This window comes from Pteropus alecto, unplaced genomic scaffold (assembly GCF_000325575.1).
Source record: "Pteropus alecto unplaced genomic scaffold, ASM32557v1 scaffold50, whole genome shotgun sequence".
Taxonomy (NCBI): domain Eukaryota; kingdom Metazoa; phylum Chordata; class Mammalia; order Chiroptera; family Pteropodidae; genus Pteropus; species Pteropus alecto.
The window spans coordinates 12,278,574-12,301,537 of NW_006431918.1; the positions used below are offsets into that span (position 1 = coordinate 12,278,574).

The 22,964-nt window shown below is 34.6% G+C and overlaps 1 protein-coding gene across 8 annotated transcripts in view; it reads right to left on the bottom strand.

Annotated features, from left to right (window-relative positions):
* Positions 1 to 7,201: 7,201 nt before the first annotated feature.
* GAB1 (GRB2 associated binding protein 1) overlaps positions 7,202 to 22,964 on the bottom strand; it is a 112,781-nt gene continuing 97,018 nt past the window's right edge. For 5 of the 8 annotated variants that reach the window (XM_015585114.2, XM_025042957.1, XM_025042961.1 and 2 more), the window contains 5 exons: positions 18,646 to 18,735; positions 16,864 to 16,957; positions 15,914 to 16,037; positions 13,654 to 13,776; positions 7,202 to 11,604 (listed from right to left, as the gene is read on the bottom strand). In XM_015585114.2, coding sequence (XP_015440600.1) covers positions 11,446 to 11,604; positions 13,654 to 13,776; positions 15,914 to 16,037; positions 16,864 to 16,957; positions 18,646 to 18,735 — 590 coding nt within the window. In that variant the 3' untranslated portion in view covers positions 7,202 to 11,445. The remainder of the gene's footprint in view (positions 11,605 to 13,653; positions 13,777 to 15,913; positions 16,038 to 16,863; positions 16,958 to 18,645; positions 18,736 to 22,964) is intronic. The other 3 variants (XM_006906295.3, XM_025042960.1, XM_015585116.2) reach the window with 1 other exon arrangement.

Genomic DNA, 22,964 nt, shown 5'->3' on the forward strand with positions numbered 1-22,964 from the left:
CCCCCTTCCCTCCCTCCCTTCTTGCTGCCTTCCTTTTTTCCCCTTATCTTTCTAGGTATAGGAAAGGTCATTTAATTGTTTAATTATTTTTTAATTTTCTACTATCATACTCTTCAATAGAAAGGTTGAATGAATATTCCAATAAGTACTCACCACCTTGACAACAGTTATTAATATTTTGCTTTATTTTTTTAAACCTGTTTCTGTATATGTGTGTTGTGATGATTTATTTCAGATTTTTTTGATTTTTTTTTTCAGATGCTCTAACTCTAAATATTTCAGCATGCATCTATTTGGTGAAAGATATTCAACTATATTGCCATAATACTGTTATTACGCCTGAGAAAATTAAGAATAATTCTTTAATGTAATTTATTATCTATTATCTAGTCCATTTAAAATTTTCTATTTGTGCCTAAAATGTCTTATATAGTTCCCCCTCTCCCCTTACACATAGTATTGTGGTTATGTCTCTTTATTCTCTTCTGTTCTAGAACATTCCTTCTTTTTTTATTTTTTAATGACTGACTTTTTATAGAGACTGGGCAAGTTGTCTTATATGGATTGTTCTGTATTTTGTCCAATTGCTTCCTAGTATTATCATTTAAATTATTCTTCTGTCCTCTGGAAGTTAGATTCAGGTTAAAATTTTTTGACAATAGTTTATTTTTAACATTTTTATATGAAATAAAACATATAAAAGTGTACGAGACAAAAATACACAGTACAATGAATTATTACAAAAGAAACACGCTTTTATAACCTTTATAACACAACTTTATAAGGAGAATTAATAGAACATTACCTGTACCCCAGAAATCCCTCATGTACCCCTTCATCACTATTTACTCCTCCCTCCCCATCCAACGTGCTTGCTATTCTTGCTTTTATGAAAATTGATTTCTTGCTTTATTATTTTACCATGCACAATGAATTATTACAAAAGAAACACACTTTTATAACCTTTATAACACAATTTTATAAGGAGAATTAATAGAACATTACCTGTACCCCAGAAATCCCTCATGTACCCCTTCATCACTATTTACTCCTCCCTCCCCATCCAACGTGCTTGCTATTCTTGCTTTTATGAAAATTGATTTCTTGCTTTATTATTTTACCATGTAAGCATGCATTAAATGCCATGATTTAGTTTTCTTTGTTTTTGAACTTTATGAGTAAAACCATATGTTAAGCATTCTTTCGTGTCTAGCTTCTTTTAGTCAACATTGTGAGAACATCTGTGTTCAGGTGAATAGCTATAGTTTTTTCATTTACATACTTAATTGTAAGAGTATGCATTATCTTCTATTGTTAATAGGCATTTGGGTTATTCTGCATGTTTGGTTTTCATAAATAATGCTACCATAAATATTCTTGTGTATGTGTTTTCATAAACATGAGCATCCATATCAGTTTGGCCTGTACTTGGGACTATAACTATTGGGCCATAGAGTATGCATTTGTGCAACTTCGGCAAAAAATGACAATCTTTCAAGGTAGTTGTAACAGTTTGAACTCCCACCACCATTGTATGAGAATAACTGTTACTATACATCCTTGTCAATACTTGGTATTGGGAGTCTTTTAAATTTTAAGCATTCTGGTGGATGTACAGTAAGATGACATTGTGGTTTTAATTTGCATTTCCTCATTACTAGGAAGATTGAACCATTTTATATGTTTGAGACTTTTAATGTGCTTTTGTGAAAATTCTGTTCATTTCTGTCTTCCGGCTCTAAATATATTTAGGTTATAAACCCTTTGTCAGTTACATGGGTTGTAAGTATAACCCACAGTGCGTTTTGCCTTTGACTCTCTTAATGGTGTCTATTGATGAGCAGATGTTCTTAATCTTAATGTAATTGAATCTATCAATACTTTTTTGACTAATTCTTTTGTCTTCTTTAAGAAATCTTCTCTTACTCCAAATCATGATAAAGTTATCCTGTTGTTAACTTTGTTATAGTTTTGCTTTCACAATGTCAATCATAGGTTACTGGGATTGATATTCATTTGTGAAGTGAGCTAGAAGTCAATGTTCTTTTATTTATATAGATTTCCAGTTTGTCCACAATTTATTAAAAATAATATTATTTTTCCACTGCTCTGTAGAGCTGCCTTGTCATAAATCAAGTGTTTATACGTGTGTTGTTCTGTTTCTGTTCTTTCGTGAGTTTCATTGATGTATTTTTAGTTCCTTGTACCAATATTACGCTGCATTAATTGCTGTCTTTATAACAAATCACAAATTTTGTGTGGTACATCTTTGATAGCTTTTTTTCAAGAGTATTTGCCTATTCCTGGTCCTTCACGCTTCTATAAATATTTAAGAATCAGTTTCTACAGTTTATTAAAAAATAACAATATCCTGAGATTTTAAATAAGATTGCATTGAAGTTAATGATAAATTTGGGGAAAAGCCTGATTTCTTTACAGTACTGACTTACTCAATGCACGCACACTGCATATTCCTCCCTTCATTTTGGTTTTATTTATTCTTAACAATGTTTTACAAAAGAGGTTCTGCACATTCTATCCTAAATGTATTACTGAGTATTTGGTATTATTGATACTGTCACAATCTCCATCTTTTAAAAACATTTCATATTTGATTTTTTTGTTGTGGGTACAGAAAAATACAATTAACTTTTCACTGGCTGCGTCCCTCAGTACAATAATGAATACAAGTGGTAATAGTAGACATAATAGTTTTATTTTAGGTTTCCAAGAGAAAGTTGTCTGTATTTCACCATTAAGTGAGGTTTGTCGATAGACTTTTAAAATAGATCTTCTTTGTAACAAACTTCCCTTTTTACTTCATCTTGCTGAGTTTTGCCTTTTCAATTATGCACAGATGTTGACATTTACCACCAGTTTTCAGCACCAGTTGAGATGATCATATAATTTCCCTTTTTTCTTTTTTGATTTAGCATATTACCTTGTATTCCTAAACTTGTATAAGATTGGCATTATTTCTTAAATATTTGGTAGAATTCACTAATTTTATCTGAGCCCAAAGTTTTCTTTGTGAAAAGGTGTTTATAAAATTCATTTTAGTTGATATGGGACGATTCAAATTTCCTTTTATTTTTTGTTTGTTTTTAACAATTTGTTCATTTGATATAATTTTCAAATTTATTGGCCTAAGGTTGTCCATATCTTTTTCCTAATTTTAATCTCTATAATATCTGTGGTGATATCCTGCTATGTTAATTCTGATACATGCAAACATAGGATTATACTACATTTAGTTATATAGCTTTAATTTTTACACAGCAGATCTTGAAAAATGATTCATGACATCACATATTCTTTTATCGCAACATTTAGAACTTTTTTTATGTAGTGAAACATATTTTTCAAATAAAATCTTAGTTATCTTCTAATGTAGAAAGAGAACAAGTGAAGATACCCTAATTAAAGCAAGATAGAGACTGGATCTCCCAAATACTTGGTCTCTCTTTTGTTTTAGAGGTCTCTCCTGCTTGAAAATTATTGTTCTGTGTTATAAATGACTACATACACATGTATGTACAATCTAACTACCCCTCCATTGTTAGATACGCTTCTAGCTCCTTGGAGATCAATTTTTGTGCACACCTTTGATTAATGCTTTAGGGCTAATTCCTTGAAATGCAATTGCTGGGTTCAAGGTTAAGTACAGTTTCAAGACTTTGAGATTGTATCGATCGAGTGCTGTTTAAAAAAGTCGTACCGCTGCTGCCAGTGGTAGGATATGACAGGGTTCTAGAACCCCCACACCCGTATCGTTAGATATTATCACCGAGTATTTTAAATATTTAAAAGAATTTTATGCAGTCTTTAAAGATGACAATTAGGATCTTTAACACCTGGGAAAATATGACAGTAGTCGAAGCAAAAGGCAGACTACAACTGCACATTCAATCAAAGATAGGGAAGTGACAGTCTTGTGGGCATTTTTCCTCTTTGTCCCCCAATTTTTTTCATTACAGTTTTATAATATGAGTAAAGAAAAAAATTATTCCAGAACGCAAGAGGATTGGCCTGAGTTAATTTTGAACAGATTTAAGCCACTCTAATCATTTTAAACAAAAAGAAATTTAAGATAGGAAAGTGCTTTACAATCTCTGATGTGAAAGGCCTTTAGAAATGATTTTCAGGACAATGCCACAGAACTGCCAGACAAGGGAACAGTCAGGAATCCGAATTCAGGAAACTACCACCCCAATGGCTGAATCCAGGATCCTGTGCTCCTAGTACCACGAGGTGCAGAACACACCACCTCATCTCTCAACACTCGACTCTGTCTTTGTGATAACTGGCCTCTGAGGTGCTCCCAGCGACCCTTCCTGGTTATTCGTGTCCTTGTGTGTCTGTTTCCACAACGAATCAGGAATGGACTATATGACCCATCGATTAGAACTCAGCAGACAGGACAGTGTGTGGCATCTAAGAGTAGGTCCTAAGAGGCATTGTAGCCTCTACCGGGCCCCTGGGATCACTAGCTTTGGGGGAAGCCAGTTACCACACTGTGAGGATATTTGAGCAGCTCTGTGAAGAAACCCACGTGAGAGGCTCACAGGCTTCCTGCCCGTCTATGGCCATGTGAGGGAACCGCAGTGGAAACAGACTCTTCGGTCCCAAGATGAGCAGTCTCAGTTGATTTGACTGTCATTTTGTTAGGGTTCTGAGCCAGAGCTGCCCTGCCAAGACACTTCTGAATTATCTGACCATGGAAACTGTGAGAATAGCTGACTCTTTTTTTTTTAAAGCTGTTACATTTTGTTATATAGCATAACTAGGACAATATTTATAATCTTCCACCCAATACACAGCTCTCCATAGTCTGCCTCTTTTCTTCTCCTTTTTACACTCTTTTCATAAAACAACTAAACTAATAGCAAACAAATAAATAAATAGTTAATATTATTCTTTCCTTTTTTCCTCTTGCCAGTCCTCCAAAGTCCAGCTCAATCTTCATCTCTATGAAGCTTTTCTTGACTAGGATACTTTGGCAGTTTTTCCTTTGGTAGCTCGTCATTGGTACCTTGGAAGTAATTATTTACTGTCCCATATCATTTGTCATTATTTCACATATACTAATTTGTGAGGATAAAGATAATGTGAGTTTCTTCTGTTTCTCACAGCACGTAGAGTAATGCCACACATGTAGAATCTACTTCAGTGAAATCAGTTCATTTTTAATAGGCCATCATCCACTCAAATAAAAACCTGAGAAAGCAGTACTTTCTTCTTAATCTGAATTCTAGAATTATTTCTTTGTCCAACGATTGGAATAAGCAACCTCCAGACTCATCATTTTTACAGTTGATGAAAAAATACTTTTAGAGGTATATAGTATATGTTTTACATACAAAAGGGAAATTTAAAACAGGAATAATTAAATAATACAACCCAAGTGGTAGCAAATGAAATTCTATTCTCTGTAGCATATTATGCCCCATCCAGCAAGAACCCAATAACCTTTCTGTTCCTCTTAGCATGCTGTTCCCCTCATCAGAGACGCCAATTTAATGGTTCCCGAAAGACAAAAGAGTTATGGCCACCGGAAGTGGAAACACGTTTTATTGTTAGTATATGGCTTCAGAAAGTCATCAACACTTTAATTTCAGAAGAGAAAAAAATTTTGGCATAGAGACTGCCAATACATTCAAATTAAACCTTAAAAATATTGCTTGGTATATGTGTAAGAGGCATTCAGATTAATGAATTAATACCTGTATCAGTCAGGTTTCTTCAGAGAAACAGATCAATAGGATTGATCCATCTATCCATCCACCCACCCATCCATCCATCCATCCATTGGAGAGATTTATTTTAAGGAATTGGCTCATACAGTTGTGGAGGTTGGCGAGTTTGCAGTTTGTAGGCAGGATTCTACATTACAGCCTGAAGGCAGAATTCTTTCTTCTGTGAGAAACCTGTTTTTACTCTTAAGGCCTTCAGCCTTGATTGGATGAGGCCTCTCTACATTGTGGAGGATGATCTGCTTTACTCAAAGTTGATGAAGTATAAATGTTAATCACATCTACAGAAAGCTCCACAGCAGCATCTAGACCAGTGTTGGAACTACCACACGGGCACTGTCGCCCAGGCACTACGGCCTCACTAAGTTGATACATTAACCATCAAAATTCCTTATTTGAGAAAGTGGGTTATTTTGAGGGATTTGATTTCTTTTCTGTACCACTATGTATCTTATAGGTTGAGTATTCAAAATGTTCTGAGCATCATTTGTCACAAAATCAGAGACACGTTATACTGGGAGTTAATCACCAACGTAATCCTTAGTAGCAGTAATAAAATCCTGTCTAGTGAAGTATAGAAATACATCTTAGAAACTTGATTTTCTATAGGTGTTCATTTATTTTATTAAGAAAATTTTTTGTAACCTTAAAATGGGGATTCTAAGGGAGGAGTGTTATCCATCACAACAGTTAATAAAATGCCTCCCCTCAATGACTCAGCTTTTAAACACGCAATAACACATTCACAAAACTGCCAAGTTATTCTCCATAAAACTCCAAACAAAACTATAATTCAAAAGGTGTTTATCAGAGAAAGAAGGTTCTTTTTCCAAAGAAGTTATATGTAAATATCCAGAAATTTCACCATTTACAAGATGATAGGAAGACAGATGAGGAGAGAATGATCCCAGAGAAGATAACCTTGCTCTCCCCAAACTTCCCAAATATGATTTAATGAGTCAGAGCTATAAAACTCTGGGCTGGGTAGGTCAAAGGAGTGACTTAGAGTAATTCTTGGGGTTTTATGATGTACTAAAGGTGTTTGAAAACTCTCGTAGAAATGAAGAAGCCCAGCTGCTTATTTTCCATCATGTTTTATTTATAAAAAACATATTTTCTGATGGTAAAGGTTGCATGTGTATCCTTATTTGTTGACCTTTTCACTCAACAAAAGGCTGGTAGCACTGGCTAGATGGGAGGAAAAACAAGGACACAGGCACATGGCAACAGTCTTAGAAGCTTTTCCTATTTAGTGAGAGAGTGACTATTGTCTATTAGCATAGTTTAGTGGCACCTTTGTTGCAGAAAATGAGTGACCCTAGAGAAGGAGGACTGGAACGTATAGTTAATGACAGGATTGGATTTTTGATTTAAAGACTCTAAGATGAGTTGAAAATATAAATTTATATGTCTTTACTGGTTCACAACCTCAGTGTCCAAAGTGACTATTTAAGGTCTTGAAAGCAAATTGTTTGAAAAGTTTTATTTGGCAGCAGAAAATATCTACAATTAGATCTTTACAAAAGAAGATGTGAAAAAGGGGCGAAATAAATTATACATAAGATTTTGCTGTTGAAATTTGGGGTAATTATCAACAATTGATTTGGGATACAAGAGCTCACACAAAGCCATGTGTTTTTAAAGGAAGCAGAAGCTAAATTGTTGAAACTCATAATAGACATTATACTGAACCTAAAAAAAGATAAGTCTATGTAAGAGAAGACAAACTAAATTATTTCAAGCTGTAGTAATACATATTTAGTTAGACTAAAATCAATTATCTCCACAACCTGACAATTGATTTTTCATCTTATCAAGTCCATGATGTCTACAATATTCATCTAACCATGGCTTTTTATCTCATAGTTTTCAGTATTTTAAATTATGTACAGAGTAACATGTATCAGATGTATTGACAATAATTCTTATCCAGGGATATGTCTCTTTCTCTGCGTATCCACTTGATTTGGTCATATATATAATCTCTGTCATGGACCTAATTACTTATCTTAAAATGGAGGAAAAGACCTATCAGAATGACCCAATAATAAGAATATGAGGCAGCGGGGTGGAGGTGTGTGTGGTGGTGGTGGTGGCATCTATTGTTCTAAAATTCCAAAGACTTTGCATTTATTCAAAATACTAATACCAGTATTTTTAGTGGGCCAAATAAAGAGGCACTAAAAGTATTTGGAAGGATTTTAACATTTAACAAAATATAAAAAAATACAGATTTCACTAAAGGGAGAAAGCAGATGACCTCCCACTAGCAGAAAAACACTGGTGTTCACTTTCCAGTTCAAATGCATTTACGAAGATTGTGACCCCCATTAATTAAATATAAAGAGTCCAGGAGAAATTATGACTTACGACCTTAATGTATAAGTATAGCAGTATTTCTATATCAAATTAAATTTAGTCTATGATTAGATATAGTGCTATATATACACATACACACTCATAGTACCTTTATGGGCTTCTCTAAAATGCTCATAGTAGCTTATATGGTACTGGTAGAAATAAAGATGAAAATGTATAGAGTGTATATAAAAACCACCTTTTATAGCTTACTGATACCCTCTGTGGGTTAAATAGCTTATATTATTCAAGTGTGAATTTTGATTTTTGAACACAGAACTGTACTTTGGTATTCAAACCTTCATAAAATTTTACAGCTTTTCAAATAAGGAATAAAAAGTAGAGATCAAATAGGTAGGAGAAAAAGGCTTCTGATTTGTAACATAACTGTCACGTGGTTAACCAGTGGTTTTCAACACAGGGCTGGCCAAAACTCAGCTTCGTGGAGGTGATTAGGGGTATTAAAAGGGTGTGATCTAAATTTTGTTTTAGCAAGTACTTATTTAAAAAAACTTAGTAAAAATGCACATTCTAATCTGTTACATACCCCAATTTTACCATACTGGAAACTGCTTGTGTATTAACTTCTACTACCAGGTAATGTATCTTTATGTGAACCTCGGACTACAACTTCAGCTATTTCTAATTAAAGAAGCTCCTGAGATATGTGTTTAAAACCTGTTATTTTTATTTATTTATGTCTGTGTGAATCAAAATTTTCTTAATAGTATGCAAATAAAATGAGGTATAAAACTAAATTGGCTGCTAAAGTTTTTCAAACTATCAATAACCCCAATTTCATATCTGTATTATTCAGAAATTTTATTCTTAGTGATGGACTAAAAAAAGTAACATAAATATGAACTCAAAATACATTTATACTGATAAAATTAACTTTGCAGTCTTTATGTATTGGGGTCACACAAAATTTTATTTAGGAAAGTTTCTAGTTCTAAAAAATGTTTGGAAAATATTGGTCTATAAGAAATTGTCTTTAAATTTAATTTAATATAATGTTTCACATGATTTTGTTTTCTGAAACAAGCTGCTGAATACATTTCAATTCTTAAATTACCTTGCATAATGGGAATATTTCTACACATTAGAGTGCTGCAGACATTCAAAAATGGTGAGGAGAAATTATACTAGAAGTTTCAAGATTGTTTTAGACTCTTCTAATAGGCAGCTTTAAAAAAGATTTCTATTTTTTGAATTAACAATATATTCATTGTGTTTGTTCTAAATCTCAAAATATGTTCATCTTCCATGTAACACAATTTAGTATTCTCACATACCAACTGTGCTGTATGTTTTGAATGTTTAGGCCGTTTCAATGATTTTAGATTTTATTTTGTGTTTTCATTATAAAACAGCTTGTGCACGCGAAACTCAAACAATCTTTTTTATTTAAAAATCCACCTCAAAATTCACTTCTGGGTTTTAGTTTTTGTTTAAAAAGAAGCAAACATTTAAAAGCATCAAGCGTTACTAGTCTACAAGTCATTTTGTTATGAATGTTTTTCGTTTGCTAATTGGGGAAATAAACCCATTACACTGATTAGGCACAGTACTATGGCCAAGAGGCCAGAAATGAGGGCACATATGTGTACTCAGGCAACAGTTAGAGGTCTGAATGGAGGGAGTCATGCCTCAGCTGTGGGCACTCCTATCTTTGTGCCCCTCCAAAACTATTAATAAATCTCAAATCAACACATCAAGGATTGTATGTCACTTAGTTACGCAAACGAACAAACAATTATACCTGCTTTCTAAATTATGTAGCAAAGCCAAGACAGAAAAATATAATTGTAGCCTCACTAAAATTTGTGGTCTCGATATCCCCATGTCACAGGAGAGACTGTATGTCGTTTAGTTAAACAAACAAACACACAACTATATCTGCGTTCTAAAATATGTAGCAAAGCCAAGACAGATAAATGTAATTGTAGCCTCACTAAAATTTGTGGTCTCAATATCCATGTCACAGGACCATGTTATAGGTGATTTCAGAAATCTGGTTTCAGAAATCTGGTTGGCAGAGATCCATGATGATAAGACTTCACATTATAGCAAGGCTCCAATATTTCTTGAATTGGGGCAGTGAATATAAATCACAGTACAAAATCCTTAATTCTTTTACAGGAAAAGCAACAGGTGCTACATATGTGAATCATTTATATAACATCTATTTTTTTAAAAAAATGCAGATATAAAATATTAATTGCATAAGGATTTAAATATAAGGCCAAGGAGAATATTAAGTGAAGTTAAAAAAATCACAGAAAGGGCACTATGGTGTCAAACATAGAATTTCCTTCTTAGAGTAATAAATCTGACTTACTGTCTAATTAAAAATCACAGTATGTTGCTATAACTAACAGTGAATGTTAACTGTTTCATTAATTCCAAATTGGAAACCAAATATTAGACTAACATGAACACAACTAAAGTTCACTGTCTAAACCTGATCAGTGTATTAGCACATCAGTGCTGGGTACGTACCTGATTAGTTAAATAAACTACATTTTGCAAATAATGTCAAGTTTAATAACATGTTAACACGTGTGAGAGCACATCATCACCTCATGCCATCAGTGATTTACAGGCTTGATTGTGTAATTATTCTGCCTTTCCAAGGTGCAAGATCCTACCCTGAAGAATCTTTACTCAATGAACTGAGAACACTGTAATTAACAAAATATAACAAAGTTCCAACACTGAGAACTAACTGTACGTGAACCAGAGAACTATGTCTGAATACCAGTACATACATTATCCTTAGCATTCTTGAAGGCAACGAATGAGTCCAACTATACTCTGTAGTTTAACGATTACCACCTGAAGTTTCAGGAAGACAGGTAAATTGTGAACCTACTTCTCATCTTAATGTTAGACTGTGATTTAAAGAGCAATTTCCAAACCTAAAAGTAGCTTAGTTAACTTAGTATTGTTATATAGAGTAGTGTGAGGAAAACGAGAACTCCTAAAGGAATTATGGTAAGGTACACATCTGGGAATACCCCAACCAACGTTTTAAATGAAAAAGTGCATAAATACAGTAATACTAGAAGTGTGTTAACTATGAAACAAAATGTTTTTTCTGAGAGTTAAACACTACTACTTCCCCACATTATTTACATGTTACAAATCATTCGGATACCACAAAGCACCATTGACAGCCTCGACTGCTTGATTATGTCTGAAAGGCCCTTTGACTTCAACTCTACTCAGTTGAGGGTCTACCTAGAGTAGAAATGTCAAGTCATCTTCGGTTAAACGGCATTTATCTTTGCGATTCAGTTCTCTCCTATTCAGACACAGTGGAGGAATATTTTCATTTCACACTCTTGGTTGGTGTTTCGGATTCTGTGGACTGTCTCCCATCTGTCCACGCCTCCCGGGTGCTCTTCAGAGCTAGGGTCTTCTGTTGGTCAACCACAACATAATCCACTCTCTCATCTGCTACACTGCTTCCTGAGCCACTGCTCTTTTGCTAAAAAAGAAGCAAATAAAAAATTCAGTCTTAAAACACAGACACATGTGTACTATGCATAACTCTTGAAATTCTATTGGGTCATGAAAAAAATAACATAACCTCAATTTAACAATATCATCTCTCTCCTAACTGTACACTGTTTTTCCTTAAATTTAAAATTATTATATATAAGAATTCAAACTAATGCTCCTACCACAGATGAAATTCTTATAAAGCAGGAATAGCAGATACTTGGTTCATATTAAGACACACTCAACTTGCTTCTCCCTTTAGCCTTTAGTTGAGGCTTAACTTTGTCAAGTCCTGAGAACATGTAGCTTACTTTCAGAGCTAAGAAGTGTTTTTTGAAAAGCAGTATTTCAAGAATGGCAAGTTACATAGGCTGACAGGCCCTCTTACTCCTGAAATACGACTAGATACTAGCTAACTTAAAACAAATATAATCATCAGCGCGTGCTGGGCTCACTAGAAAGTAAGGGAGATACCCAAGGTGAGAGGGGTTAGAAGGAGCAGGGAGCTGCTACGCGGTAAAGGTAGTGCCGTTGGCAGAACCAATGTCAATCTCAGCACTGAGCAGGGAGGCCCTGGGGTGGGGAGGGCGTGCTGGACCCGAGACTGCCCTGTTAAGCGAGGGACCCCTGAAGGGCATGAAGGTGGTTCTAGGGTGGCGGCACTGCCTGCTTCCTAGCAGAAGCAAATGCAAATCCTTTCTGAAGAAAATTTACGTCTGCAGGATTCCCACAGACAAAGTGAATTCGTAATAAAAATGTATATAACATACAAGGCAACAAGCCATCAAGAGTGTGAGTTAGCTAAAACAATAAGTGCAGATTCAGACCTCCAAGGAGTTGAGATGTTGAAATTATTGCATGAACTATATAAAATATATATGTGTAAAAATGTTTAACAAAATTAAAAAATAAAACTAAGTAAAAGGTAAAATAAGAAAGGAATAAGAAGCTATTCAAATCAGCTAAGCATACTTTTTTTAAAAAAAACAAGCAGAACTTCATTTTAGAAATAAAATTAAATTAAAAAATAGAACGAGAAGTTCTAACTAATGTCTAATCAGAAACCTCAAAGAAGAGAATAAAAAGAATAGTGGAAAAGCAATATTTAGAAAGATAATGATGGATTTGCCCAGAATTGATAGAAAATCCGAATCCAGAAATAAAAACAGTACAACTTCTACTAAGCAGGATAAATAAAAAGAAATCTATGCCTAGAAGTCTAGACACATTGTAGTAAGCCTCAGAATACCAAAGATACAGAAAAGATACCATCGACCAGACAGAAAAGACAGATTACCTATAAAGTAATTACAATGAGATTGACAACAAACTTTTCAACAGGAATAATGTGAGCCAGATGATAGCAAACAGTGCCATGAAGTGCTGAGAGAATGAGAGAAACTTACTGTCAATCAAGAATTGTGAACTCAGACTCTTTTCCAAGAATGAAGGCAAAATAGACATTCCAGTTAAGCAAAGCTTCAAGAATTTACCATTAACATACCTCCACTGAAGGAACTTTTGAAGGATGTACTTTAGAAGGGAAAAAAAGGCTTAGAGAAGGAAGGTCTGAGATACAAGAAGGAATAATAAAAAGAGAAGTTGGCAAACATACAAGAATATGTAAATAAACATTGTATAATAAGAATTCTAATACTACTACTGTCTAATTCGGGTTTAACTATAGGAAAAAATGAAAATTTTGGACAAAAATAGCACAAAAGACAGAAGGGGAGTAATTTGAGCTAACACTGGAAAGACAGTGAAGAGGATGATTAACTTTAAAAGTGAAGTAAGCATTTCAATGGTAACCACTAAAAGAATAGAAAGTGTATAACTTCCAAAACATCAGAAAGGAAAAAAAATAATTTATTAGTCTTCATAACTTTGTTACTTGAGATTTATGAAACAGCATTAGGTAATAGACTTTACTAAATTTAAATTAAACATATTCATAAAATTCTCCCAAAGGAGATATAATTCTTCAGGGTTAAAATGTGAGCTAATTGTTTTTCTGGAATGAGGTTTCACTTACCTTACGTGGTGGTGTAGACTTCCCAGAATCTAAATCTAGATCTAGGTATTCCACTTGTTTGTCTCCTTTGGGCTTGATCATCGGGCTGCTTCCTCCATCAAGACTGTTACTGCCAAAAAGATTCTGAAAGTAAAAATACAACAAAATCAACTGCCAAACATTCATGAGACATACTGCGTATCTCCCTTGTCATCTACTAAAGCCTAAATATTTATTTCAAGGGGATATAACTTAAAGAAATGTCTGCTTAGAAAACTAAATAACCTTTTAGGATTGGGGAAAAATAAGTAATGTTTAAAGCACTGATTAAAACTTCATTTAGAGCAAGCAAAACTAGTTTCAAAAGTCAAACTTCGTTCAAACTGAGACTGGGTCACCAAGTCACAGTTAGTTATGACAGCTCAGCCTGAACATTACGAAAATGACATCTGCACTCGATTGCATTTTTAGACGACAGGATCCTTACTCTTCTTGCTTTAAAATTCAATATTTTAAAAAGTTCCATATTTTATTTAAAGACCTTTGTACTGCAATTAGTTTAGAACAAGTATGCTAACTAAGGTATGAATAATGACTCTTTTGGCAAGTATATTTTGTCTCGGCGATCTGGAATTTTTACCACTTCATTTCCTCTGTCTCCTATTGTCCTTACCCCTTCTGTCCTAATAATAATTGTATAATAGAAGAAAGACTCTCTTAAAAAATATAAAGAAAAATGGAAGAGAGTGAACAGCAATTTTTGCTCAGGTCAAGTAGAGTAAGCTGTGACTCAGGGAAAAGACAATTACTAGCAAAATGGTGTTTATTCCCTCATTGGTAAGTAGGGCTGCTGATAGCCCCATTTTCGTGAATTAGAAAAAACATGCTCTTTCCTCTGGCGACACAGCTCTGTGCCAGGGTTCCCGGCTCGCTGGACGGAACCTGGTCTGGACTGCAAGTTCTCACGCATGTAGTGTGTGTGCACTACCTACTGTATGCAGAACGTTTATGTAATAAACGACCTGCACAACTAAATATGATGGCCCTATGTAGGCACAGACTTTTTACTCAATTAATCAACGACTACTAATAAAACATTAAAAAAATATTGATGATAACATGTAGGGCATAAAAAAATGAATGCAGGTTTTGGTGTTCACTTAGTACAAGCTATGATCGCCATGTAGGCACAGACTTTTTACTCAATTAATCAACGACTACTAATAAAACATTAAAAAAATATTGATGATAACATGTAGGGCATAAAAATGAATGCAGGTTTTGGTGTTCACTTAGTACAAGCAGCCATTCCCCTGCTGCCTTTTTTTTGAAGAGACTGAATTTTTTTCTCCGAATGACTCCATATTTCATTCTCACATGAAAAATCAAGCAGGTGCGTGTATGAAAAATTTTTTGTATTTGAATGTGATCAGTAAAAGAACGCATAGCTGGAATTCCCCTCATTGGAAACACCTAGAAGTGTTCGCAGTATTGCAAGGCTATGAAAGGAACCCACGAGTTCATGAGGTTCACATTAAATCTCAATAACTTGGTCCTGAAGAGAATTTCTCAGAATTGCTAGTTAAACTGTTTTCGAATTGTTACTAGAACTGGTAATTTTTTCTTCTCTAAGTATTATTAAAATTTATGTCCCTACAAGGAAGTCTATTTGCTCTTGATCTAATCTCAACTGGGAACAGCCTGTCTCACTGTTCTAGCTAGTGTTTTCTCAAAACAGTTTAGAAAAACCCTAAGATTCTAGGAGTTATGATGAGTCTTCTGTGAAGTAAACAACAAAAAAACCCCAACAAAAACAGAGTAGTGCTTTGTTTTTCTAATATTCTATTAAAATATGTAAAATTATTGAACATATTTTTGTTTTTGTTATGTAAGAATATTTGTCCATACTAATGACGTACTGTCACTCGAATTTCAGAAGTCACATTAAGGGTTCACTTTATGAATGCCTGACTTTGGGTCTTTGTATAAATAAAGAGGAAGCATTCAGTATAAGGTATTTTCTTGGATAGTTTCAAAAAATCAAGTACATCTTAAAAGAAATATAACTGGAAAACTTTTATGACTTTTAACTAATCTATATCTATTGTATAGATATTGATATGAAACTTTGACCCTTCATTGGTTTCAGATGCTCTGATATAATTTTTCAAAAGTATTTAGAAAAGGTGTCTTTTATTCTTTTTCCTCAAGTAGATAAAGAACGATGTAAGGGTAAGATTGACAGACTGGAAGAAAGAGAGAAGATAAAGGCTTTACATACCGAGTCTTCACTCGACAGGTTTGGGTTCATGGGAACGTAATTCTCTTCACTGTCATGCGAGTCACTGCTGGACGTCGTGCTGTGCACTGAGTCCGGCCGGGGCGACAAGGGGAACCTGGAGGAGCTGATTACAGAAATGATCATGGCAAACAAGGAGCCTGGCAAAAATTTCTGAAATCTCTTCCAAAATAAAGAGGAGTGACGGTTTACATTCTTTCAGAAATACTCATTTAAGTTTACAATCATTTATAGTATACATTATTATAATACAATTTATTGTACACATTCAAATGCACAACCAATATTTATAGATGTACCGAAAAAGTATATTTTTGGGCATCAAATTACGTACATAGAACAAAAAAAAGTATTGCTAGTGATTTGGGGGATAAGTAGAAAGTCACAGATATAAAATAAAGATTTAAGAATTCCTATTGAAAAAATCTAGCTATATCTATACATGAAACGTGAACACATAATTCAACACAGGTTTGTAACTTCATGTTAATTTTTCTATATACATTTACATAAATCTTGAGTACATAATCCCCACAAGAAACTATCATGTTTTCCAGATCAGTAGTTCTTAGAAATTTCTAGCCTCATGAACCCTTTACACTCTTAAAAATTATTGAGAACCCCCAGGACCTTTTGTTGATATGGCTTATATCTATTGATATTTACTGTATTACAAATAGTAGAAAAAAATTTTAAACACAAGAGTATACAAATACAACGATATCATCAAATACTATGTGTCTCTGGAAAATTCCAGTGCACATTTATGAGAGAAGAAAAAAGCAAATGGCATTCGTATCTTAATGAAAAAAGTTTTGACTTCAAGAACTCCAAAAAAGGGGGGCTCCCCACACCATCCTTTGGGAACGACTGTTCTAAATACTTTCCATTATAATGAACAATCAAGCAACATATTTGAAACAAAGACTTACTCTCGAGCAAAACTCCTGGTGATGGGAGATCTAACTGGGGCTTGTAATTCTTCCCATTCTGGCAAAGGTTTTATTTCTAAAGGTGCTGGCTTGGCTGAAATAAAAGAGAGAAAAAGAGATTTTAGTACATAGAAATTTGGAAAGCAAACAAGATCCTCTCTATCTCCATTTATATGTTATAGCCAGAACATACTTAAGACCAGCTAGTTTCACAGATAAAACGAACTTCATGGATATTATGTGATTTGCCCAAGGTCTAAATAATTAGACCTAAAAAAACCCACGCAGCTAAATAATTAGTGGCACAAGCTAAATGAGATAATGTTTCATGATTACTGACTTAAAGCCTAAAGCTCTATTACGTGTTGCTTCATAATTTAACCTTTTACAGGTATAAACTAAATATTTTATGAATACAAGCTAAATGAGAATAAGAAAGTAATGAGACCCAATTCCTTTACAGTTACTTGATTTATACTTTTCATTATTTCCTTTTTTTAACTAATTTTATCTTAAAATATGGAGATTTAATCTTCTATGTAAAAATGTTCCAATTTTTTAATATTGAAGCATCAGTTTTACAACTATACATAGAAAATAATGTATAGAAAGTATTAAGTACAAAATTTTGCTACAACCAAAAACCAAAAAAAAGAATTAATGACCAAATCTAAATCAATTCATGCCCAGTCTGGAAACAAATAAAGCAATAATGACATCTTTAGACTCAAATTAAGCTTTGAGACAAGGCCATAATTAAATAATCACCTTGAATTTTTATCTTAATTTAATCAACATTATCCTTTACCAAATTAAGTTAAAATAAATTCTAATGTTCTTATTAGCTTTATAAGTGGTTTTTGCTTATCTACTTCATTATTATAGGAGACAATTACTATGAAAGTACACACCACAGGGCTCTGAGCCTTTCCTTAACATCAAGACTGAAACATTTTTCGGAAATTAATGAAATGAGCAAAGAATATTATTTGTTAATATTAATTATATTTTAGGAGACTATTTAAACATACTAGGTAAATGTTTTAGTTACATTTCATTCTGCCACTCTAAAAAATCTTTTTCATTTTTCCAGTTTCCTTCTTCCAGTCTTTGTCCATATATGTGTACTTTTAATCAACTATGCTGTAATTACCATCAAACTATAAAATAGTTGGTCATTTTAAAGGACTATGGTAATTCACTAGGGCTTACAACTAAGTATTTTTGTCAACTCAAATATAAAAACTCAAAGTGACTTTCTAAAGACAAGACTGATTTAAGTTCAAGTTAAAATAATTTTGCTCATCTATACACATTAAATGGACATGTACAGAATATTGTGCTGACTGAAAGTGTTTCTTTATGTTTAGAGTCTAGCTGTCAAAGTCTAAGTCATGGCATAAAATAATTAATCCATGGAAATTAGTCTGAATTCTCCCAGAACATAATACGTACATTATATATAAATATAGGAGACAACTAAAATTCACAGGCAGCTCACAAGCTTAATGAAAACAATACACTGATGTCTATAGAGTTAAAAGAATAATGCAGAAGGACATGACTGAATATCACATATCAAATATTTAACATGCTGCTGTGAATGGCATAACAAGTAGACTCGCTGTGTATTATGGGAAGCATTCACTTTAGAAATAACGTGCCGGGAAACTTTATTTACAACAGCAAGACTATTTAAGGCTCTTCTGTACTTTTTAAGAAAAAACATCACAAAATAAATTTCCCAAAGCCCCATCCAGCATGCGGTGCTAAAGTACATACCCTTTCTTCTTGTAGCAAAGTCACCTATGGTTTGTGAATCAGTTCGCTCTAAACCATGGGGTTTGGGTCTTAAAATTTTAGGACTTTGACCTAATTGGTAAAAAGAAGACTCTCTTAATGTTATTTTTTAATTGGAAAAGTGGATTCTGTAAAAAAAGCAACAGAGCCTCGAGCAGAAATGTTACATCTCAAAAGCATAAACAAAAGTTTGTTTGCGGAGACCATTTCAATCTTGCTACGTATCATACATGCTTAGTACACGGGAAAGGAGGAAGCTGCATGCAACGATGTGATAAGCAAAGTGTTATAAAAGATGGTAGGGTTTTAGTGGGATCATCCGCTTGGTTAGTTCTTATCTCGATTTGGAGGACAGAGGGAAAACACATGCTATGTTAGTCCTTCCAACATGCCTTAGAAAACTGGATCAAATAAAAAAAAAATTAATTCCTCAATCAGACTGCAAGTACATCTTTTCTTTGAAGTTTGGTGTCTCATAAGAAGGTATCAAGATCCACCTCCTTTCTTAATATTACTTTCTTAATTTAGTAGAGGTATTTTAGAAACCTTAATCTGCCTATTCCTTCACCTCATGACCAGAACGCTTCCAGAGAAAGAGGTGGATGCTACAGTGCTCACTAATCCAGAATCAAAATGAGGAATGTTTGTTTCCTCTGGATACCTACTCAGTGGCTGTCTGGTGAAATCATTTTCACAGATTAGATGTCTAGATTCTGGAACTGCTTGTTACCTAGCTTCAATTTAAGTATTTGAAAGCATAAATTCATTTGTCATCATTTTCTCTTTATTTAATCTCTGGCACATACAAATACTGCTGAAAAACCTCATGAAAAGTAGTGGTGAACACCCAGCAGTGGGCCTTGTACTTTTTCCCATAGGAAGCCTGATGCCAGAGCAGTAACATCATTTGAATAAGTAATTTAAGTTACTCTAATCTCGATGGCACCAAATTTCCTTTTTTCTTGGCAGTTACAAAGCCGCGTTGACATCGATTAGATGGCAAAATAAGAATTTGCTGATATCTAGCATCTTACCTACCGAAATCTAAGTTTCTTAAAAAGTGATTACCTCGATTATAAAATATGAAAATTCTCTAATTAACCCAATCAATATATTGAGTTAATTCAGAAATGAGGCAGCCCTACTTTAAAATGTGAGTGCTAAAATTTTGGGACGTGATCCTCCCCCTAATATTAACCTATCCAGGGCCCAGGCTGTCAGGACACTTTTGTAAAACAAAGGAGGATGTCAGCTTTTAAACTCTCCCAAATAGTGTACTTCCCTTCAAAAAAAGTTAAGAGGCAGAGGGCAAGCTTTACTGTAGGAAAGTACATTTATTTAAAAAGGGGTCACCCCCCCCCCCCCCCGCCCAAATCCATCTTCTTCATTTTATGGATGAGACACCCCTGGAGAACAAAAGAGGTTAGGTGACTGTGCTCAGGTAACAACATTAATCAGAGACTAAATTAAGGCATCCGCTAGGCTCCCCGCCTGCAGGTAGCACTCCTATGCTATCCCGCTTAGCTGAAGCTCTCTAGACCAGTGGAAAATGGAGAATCTTATGAAATCAGTGTAGAGTTCAGTTCTGAACTCCTCAGTTCAGTTCGAGATCTTACATCTACTTGAACACCACAGATGGTGGACACGTGAGTGATGTGATGTGATGTTTAATAACCACAAATTGCTTTTAGATCAACTTCGGGTTTGTCGACACTTCCTCAGTGTGTCTTCCTTCCTCTTCTTTTTCTAAAAGACCCCACTTCCGTTAGCTCTTAGCTTCCATCAGTTTTTTACTATGGTCATCTACCAGTGCTAACTCTGTATCTCAGCTTTTTGCCCTTGGCACCTTATCTATATCTGTGGTTAAATACTCAAGTCAAGTGACTGCTGAATCTACCTAGTTATGATCTAGTTCCATACTTCAGTTGTCTGATAGGTCACCTCCAATTATCCTTCCATCACTTGACACTGAACTCATCTCTCCTCCAAACCAACGCCATCTCTCAAGTACTCTCGAGGTACTCCTTGCTTTTAATAGAAAAATATTGCATTGAGTGAGATTTTCAAGTGCATTTATAAAATTTACAAGTATTTTCTATTCCATCCAAAGCATAAGGTCGATTTTAGAATAAAAGTCACAATGTGGAAACATTGAGCTGAATTGTACTGAGTCCCTGAGGCATTTTGGTAGCTTTATTTCTTGATATCTTTCCATACTCAATTCAACATTTGTGTTCTGGACAGAAATCAAAGTCATACTCAAATGGTAGCTGAGTATTACTTGTGAGGAGAAAAAGGGAAAAAAGAAGTCTAAGGTGTAAGTACGTTTGTCTTAGCTGTCTTCTCTACTGCCTGTAGGCAAATACTAGAGTGTTTTTCTGATTGTTAAAGAAAAATGTGAAAAGAGTAAGAAATAATACTAAAGTAAAGGCAAAAATGAACCAACCTTGGAGATATACTGATTCTCAAATTCTGAGAGGAAACAAAGGAACTCATTTGCACCTCGCCTTTTAAATCCAAGGCAGTTACAACTTGGCTTTAGTTAGACTAGGTTTCAACGAAGAAAGCAACTTTTTTTTTTTTTTCATTTAGCAAAGAACACTGACTATTGGTGAAATTCCTATTGTGCTTTAACCCTTAAGGGTTAAAACTATCTCGTCCAGGACTGTCAATCTGGATCATGTGATCGACTCCTTAATTTGGAGTACAGTTTGACAAATCTTAATCTCTGGTTCAGATCTTTCCCCTGAAGACCTAATCTACATATCTACAAAACCACCCACAAGGATGTTTTACAGACGTTCGCACTACATGTTCAAAACGGAATCCATCTTCTTGGGCTCACCACAAAGCTGCTCTACTTTCTATACTACCAGTTCCCATAGCAGATCTCTTAGGAGTCATTTTAGATTCCACTTTCTTTCTCGTCTCCCTCTATCAATTTTACTGTATATTTATGACATTATAATAGTTTGTTTTCATTCACCCAAGAAAATAAAAAATCCTCAAGTATGACGTCCTTCCTTCCTCCCTTGAGTAACATGCACTTCACGTACCTGGTTTTTCTGGAAGTGGTGAGCTCACACTGTATCACTAAATGACTTCCACCTATACTCCCAAGTGCTCTCGAAAGTTCCAAAAATCACTGTGAGTCCCTGAGTTGAGGGGGCAACTGAGAGCCAGGAAAAGGACTCTTATAATGCCTTTTCTGTTTGATGGTTTCTAAACCAAGGCTCTAAGAACCCTAGATATGGAAAACTGGGCAAAGGGCTCTCGGAGGAAGGTGCTCAAAAAAGTGTGTGTGTTTTTTTTTTTAACATTTTGCATTTAAAAATACAATTGTTTTCTATCACATCCTTAAATCTTAGAATGAGCTTTCTAGAGGCCAACCTGATAACAGTACCTGCCTACATGAAAACCTTTTAAGAGTGTACTAAAATAAAGCCCAAGCTCATTAGCGTGGATCATAATCCCCTCAAGATCAGGCACCTGTAAGGCATGTGGCATTCGCTCCTCCATGCATACCTCCCTCCCTCCCACCCACGACTCTGAGCCCACCCCACATCCCCTCTTTTTAAAGGATCTGGGTATGCTGTTTATTCTGACTAGAAGTTCCTCTGCCATCCACTCCTCCTCTACCACTATTTAAATGCCACTCACCGACTCAGACTTTCCTCAGGGGAGCTTAGCTAATGATGCCAAGAGCTTACCTCAACCACAGCCCATTCTGTGCTAATTATGATAATGTGTTTACTTTTCTACCTCCTCCACTAGACAGTGTAGCCACCTTTTCTTCCTTGTGTTTGGAGACACAAGACCTACCAGAGGATATATCCCGTAATTGGTAGGCACTTAAATCTGTGATGAACTGCAGTTCTCTTAAAGCTGGTGGTGTTTAATCTGATCAATGTCATAATTTTTTGTTTGTCCTTGAAGAGGAAAAAAAGAGCACCTGAATGTTGTTTCAAAAGTCAGTCATCCCAAAGATGGTCAAGGCAGGCATACGAGGTTGTTTCAAACAGGCAGATGCAGTTCTTTTTGAAAAGCCCATATGCTATGAATTATTATTTTAATAGGTACTGCCTACACATTTAACTCAAAGTGGAAAATTTACTTTCCATATTATTATAGGTTTAACTTAGCCTAAATTATTTATTCTTCTGAAGTTTTACTACCATTTGATACCACTTCCAGCTAGAGTATGTTCCCATTTCCATAGGCATCTCGAAATTCAAGAAAGAAGAAAAAGAATTCACAACATTACTATCCTCTGCTAATTCTAAAAGCTCATCAAGGTAGCA